The 5,340-nt window shown below is 54.0% G+C and overlaps 1 protein-coding gene across 4 annotated transcripts in view; it reads right to left on the bottom strand.

The window, feature by feature from the left end:
• Stkld1 (serine/threonine kinase-like domain containing 1) overlaps window positions 1–5,340 on the bottom strand; it is a gene marked incomplete at its 5' end in the record, with an annotated part of 18,761 nt that extends 13,421 nt beyond the window's left edge. For 3 of the 4 annotated variants that reach the window (XM_005408434.2, XM_005408436.2, XM_005408438.2), the window contains 3 exon segments: window positions 905–949; window positions 3,110–3,196; window positions 4,892–5,340. In XM_005408434.2, the coding sequence (XP_005408491.1) occupies window positions 905–949; window positions 3,110–3,196; window positions 4,892–4,954 (195 nt within the window). 4 annotated transcript variants of the gene reach the window in all.

Here is a 5,340-nt window from a genome sequence, read left to right as displayed (position 1 = left end):
TTTTTTTTCTGGTACCAGGAATCGAACTCACGACCTCACGCTTGCCAGGCAGGCGCTGTGCCACTGTGCTAAATCTCCAGCCCCCAACCTCTGCATATTAAGTTGATAATTGCCAGCCAGGCGTGGTGGCACATGCCTGTAATCCTACCACTTGGAAGCTGAAGTAGGAGGGTTGCTGTGAGTCCAAGGCCAGCCTGGACTAAAATAGTGAGACCTTGTCTCAAAAAACAAAAACAACAAAAAAACTGATAACTGCATTATTGTAAGTAAGTAAGAATGTGGCCACTAGTCAGATCTGGATGGTGAGGTTAAGGGTGATTAACATTTTCTTTGGTAAAGAACTCTGTATAAAGCTGGGTGTGGTGGTGCATGCCTATAATCCCAGCACTCAGGAGCTGAGGCAGAAGGATTGCTGTGAGTAAGGCCCACCTGAGCTACAAAGTGAGCTCAAGCCCAGCCTGAACTGCATTGAACTTTGAGACAGTGAGATCCTGTCTCAAAAGGACAAAAAAAAAAACAAAAACAAAACAACAGCAACAAAAAACTCCGCATTTGAAGAAAAAAAAATTTTCTCTCACTCTTTTTTTTTTTTTCTTTGCAGTGCTGGGGAGGGAACCCAGGCAGTGCTCCACCTATGAGCTGCAGCCCAGCCTGAGAAAGAAAATCATTTTGAAGACAGTTGTTGGTGGATTAGCCTAGAGACCAAGACAGTAGTTCCCCCGATCTCCTCTGGGAACCTGTATCCCAGGGTGTCAGCACAGTTTTTTATAGGGGCTCCCCGCAACTGGGGGAGAACTGGGCCTGACCGTCCATCCAGGACCCTTCCACCCTGCCCCAGTGAGAGGGCAAAGAGCAGAGTCTCTGCGCATTCCTCTGAAGAGGAACTTCTATGACCGGGTGTTACCTCCTCCAGGGCCTGGCTGGCGTGATGATGGTCAATACACTGCACCTGCAGGGGCATAGGAGCACCAGATCAGTGAAGGTGTGGTGAGCCACTGCCACTGCTGTACTGTCATCACTGCCACCAGCATCACCACCACCTCCATTACTGCCACCATAACCATCTCCACCTTCACCACCATTATCACCATCACCACCTGAGGGTGACCACTATGAAGCAGCTCTGAGCAGGATTTAAAATTAACCAATTGGCTCTCTATGTTTACTTGTGATCCTATCCAAGGCCTAGGTCCATCGTCTGGAGATGGGCAGCGAACTCATAGTAAGTGAACTTTTGTGAGTCACTGGTCCTGGCTGAGGCCTGTAATGGTGGGTGAAACCAGATGCATCAAAGGACAAGAAAAGGCCACAGTTAAGGATATCTGGCTCCAATCTTTTTTTTTTTTGACAGGGTCTCATGCTGTTCAGGCTGGCCTGGAGCTCACTTTTTAGCCCAGGCTGGTCTCGAACTTGCAATGATCCTCCTGCCTCAGCCTCCCGAGTGCTGGGATTACAGGTGTGCACCACCACACCTGGCAGCCTTAATTAACTAGATAAAGACTGTAGCTTCAGGCATCTCACTCTTGGGTGGAGACCTTCCTGGAGATAATGTAGTCCTCCTCAATTAACATAATGTCTTACTTGGAGAAGTCCTTGAGCAGACTTCCAAGGTCCTTGAAAAGTCCTGCTCAGGTTCCTGCCTTTCTTCAGTACTCCCCTCCTTCATTTGATAACCAAATAAACATGGGCCACCCAGAGAAGATCTTTGTCTTAGCCCTCCGAGAATCTGTAGTTGTTAGAGGGTTTTGATTCTCCTGGAGCCATAAAATCATAGCACCTGATTCATTTATTTAAGCCTTCACTGTACACCAATTTGGGAGATTTCGGGTCTGATCCAGCTGCAATAACTAAGGGATAATAGTAACACATTAACTACCACCACCACCATCACCACCGCCACCATCACCACCACCATTACCACCACCACCTTTAAGAGTAGAGGAAGCTAGTCAACACACACTGAAACGTAAATGCCTAGAAATCCTACGCCCAGGGAATTCCCTAAGGAAATCATGGGTGTGCATGGAAGAAAACTGTTAGAACGTTTATCAGAGTTCTTTATACTAGGGAAAAACTGAGAACAAGCTAAGGGCTCATTCCGGAGCAGGGGACAGGCTGGGCCAGCCTTAGCACATGAGCAGGACGAGAGGCTGCACAGCCACCAGACCAGGAGCAGAGGAAGCAGGGCAACGTTCACCATTAATTAGGCAGGGGAAAAGTGTGTTACCAGTTTCAACTACACCACTCTTGTGATAACAAAGAAGGGTACAGAAGGTTAGAAAAAAGGCTGGAATGACACATGCGCTCCTACCTGCACGGCTCCCCAGATCTTTATTTAGAAGAAAGCTCCTTAACTGCCAGAGGCAGTGAGCTACATGTCTAGACCAGGCACTGACCCCCAGCCAGCAACAAAACAGGAAGTGGACGAGGACCCCAGGCCGGCTGCCTGGCAACCATGCTGCTGAGCCTCGCAGACATGAGGCCTGGGGCGCCTGCAAGTGCAGCGGCTGCCAGCGAGGCCCATTCACCCACCAGGTCAGCCCTGGATGCCACTCTGTCCCCGCCACTACCCCAGAGGAGCATGTGCTGGGGACACAACAGCAGTTCCTCTCCCCCAGACACTGCGCTGTGCCGGCCCTGGGTCCCCTATCCTGCCCGCAGCCCTGTGGGACCATGGCTTGTCCTCTCTGGGCCTGGCTCCCTTTTGGGAAAACAGATGACTGCTGGGAAAACAGGAGCACCGTGTCTCCAGAATTCAAATCCTCTTGGAAGCCATGTGACCCTGGCAATGGGGCACCCCAAGCTTCACTATCTTTGGCTGCAAAATGGAACCCCTGTTTTGCACTTGTCAGTGATGAGGGGACAGTCAGTGACAGAGCAGATGACGGGAACTGTGGCTGGTGTGGTACAGTAGCACTCTTTCCGCAGGGGTGGAGGGCTGGGGGGTGGGCTGAGGCACACAAGCTGGCAAACCTCCTGCCGCCCTCGCATCTGCCAAGCGAGGTCTGCCTCTCGCTCACTGGAAAGCCCTTCTCTAACCTGGGCATGAAGGCTTAGCAAAAGCACCACCCCGAACCACCCCACATGGGTCTCAGGGCTTGGCTCTGACCTGCTTTATCACGTGCTTGACTTTGGTTTTCACTTCCTCCACCACCACGTTCACCCCCAAAGCACCAGGACTCAGCTCCTGCAAGATCTACCAGGAAGGGCTGTCAGCAAACCTACACTGCAGACCAGCATGCACCAGACTCCTGATTCCCACCCCACCCCTGGCACCCCGGCCTAGCCCGAAGGGTATGGATCTCCCGAGTCTGCACTGTAGGAAATGGCCCAGCAGCCCTCCACTGGAAAAGCCCGATGCCATCTCCCTGAGGCCTCCTGGGGCTCCTTCTACGACCCACGCCCCTTCCCAGCCTGCAAGGGCTCTGGCATGCAAGAGCACGCACGCCCTTATGCACTCTCTCCAGACCCCTGTGAGCCCAGCCAACATCCACCTCCAAACTGCGACTCCAGACAAGAAGGTGCCATCGTGGTCACAGCCCCCCGTGCAGTCGGCATGACTGTTACCTCCATGTGTACGCTGGAGGAAACAGGCACAGGGAGCCTTTGGCTCAGCACTAATGAGCAGAACCGCCTAGACTGGATCAAAACTCCAGGCTCTGAGTCGAGTCAGCCCCGGGGAGATGGCCATCATGGGAAAACTCTGCAGAGGCTCTGGGCTGTGGGCTGGAGCCAGGCAGTGGGTTGGCTGGATACTGACAGTTATGGAAGCCTGCGTCTGGGAACCCTTGACTCAAAGGGATCCTGTTATGCAGCCGTGGGCAGCCTGATCCCTATCAGGAAAAAAAGTCAGAGGAGCAGCACGAGCCTTAGGGCCTGAGGTCAAGGCCATGCAGTATGGATCTGCCCAGGCCCTTGGCACTGTAAAATGCACTCACAGCTCTCATTAACTTTTTTTTTTTTTTGGTTGTTTTCCGGGACCGGGAATCGAACTCACGACCTTGCACTTGCCAGACAGGCGCTGTGCGGCTGAGCTAAATCCCCAGCCCCTAGCTCTGATTAATGTGACTGTTTGTTTCTCTGGAAAGTAACTGTAAACTGCCCTGGCCACCAGAAACACATCTGCTTCACCAGGGGCCGCCTGGGAAGCCCTTCCTCACAAAAAGAATCCTCCCAAAAGGAACGAACTCAAACCCACAAACTGCCTCCCAAATTTGTGAATTTTTTTTTTTTTTTTTTTTTTTTTTTTTTTTTGGTCTTTTTGAGACAGGGTCTCGCTATGCAGTTCAGGCTGGACTTCAGCTCACTTTGTAGTCCAGGCTGGCCTCGAACTCTCAACGATCCTCCTGCCTCAGCCTCCTGAGTGCTGGGATTACAGGCGTGCGCCACCATGCCAGGCAAATTTGTGAAACTTTTATGAATAACTGTTGTAACATTTAATGTAGCTGATGCGGTACGTACAGAAACATTGAAACTTCATTTACAGCTGGGCGTGGCGGCGCAGGCCTGCGATCCGAACACTTTCGGATTGCAGGTCAGAGCCAGCCTGGGCACCTTTGCCAGACCCTGCCTCAAAAAATGAAAGGGCAGAGGGGTCCCTGGGTTCAAAGATCCTCAGTACCACCGGAAACAAAAACAAAGCATCCAGAGCTCTCCTTTGTGTCTGGAGAGCCGGGACGTTTCCGGGGCTCCCCCAGTGCTCCGGGTCCCAGGCTGCCTGCGGACCCAGCCCAGGGACCTAGGTAGAAGGAAGGAGCTGTCCTCGCGCCTCAGAGTTCATTTCAGGGGGACACTGAGGCCGCAGCGGCGAGCAGCGCGGGACCCCGCAGCGGAGGCTGGGGTCTCCCGCCGCGGGAACCGTTACCGGTCACGCGAGGGGGGAACTCAGCACCTGGTACTTTTCCATGGTGTCGTGGGGGGCAACGCCCAGTCTCACAGCCGGTAGGCTGGCCATTGCGAGTCCACGCTCAGTAGGGGGTGACCCTCCACCTGCTCGTCACTGAAGGACCCTAGGAACCGAAACGTCGCCAGCGAGTGGCCCTCGGCACCCTGCCTCTTAAAGGAGCCTCGGGGCGGGGCCTCAAAAGTGTGGGCGGGCCCACTGCGGACCTGCCCTCCCGCGAGCCTAAAGGGCGGGGCTCCGAGCGCGGCAAACTGGAGGGTAGGGCTGGGGGCGGAGCTTAGTGCTTGAGGGGCGGGGCTAACAGACGGGCGGGCGGGGAGACCGCTGTCAGGGGCGGGGCCTAAATATGAGAGGCGGGGCTCCAGGTGCCGAGACCCGGAAACTCTGGGGCGAGGGCGGGACCTGGAGCGTGGGGGGCGGGTCTGGAGCGTGAGGCG

Source organism: Chinchilla lanigera, unplaced genomic scaffold, assembly GCF_000276665.1.
Source record: "Chinchilla lanigera isolate Chin_1 unplaced genomic scaffold, ChiLan1.0 scaffold00112, whole genome shotgun sequence".
Taxonomy (NCBI): domain Eukaryota; kingdom Metazoa; phylum Chordata; class Mammalia; order Rodentia; family Chinchillidae; genus Chinchilla; species Chinchilla lanigera.
Note: the sequence above shows the minus strand (reverse complement) of the source record. Positions and strands in the feature narration are given on the sequence as shown.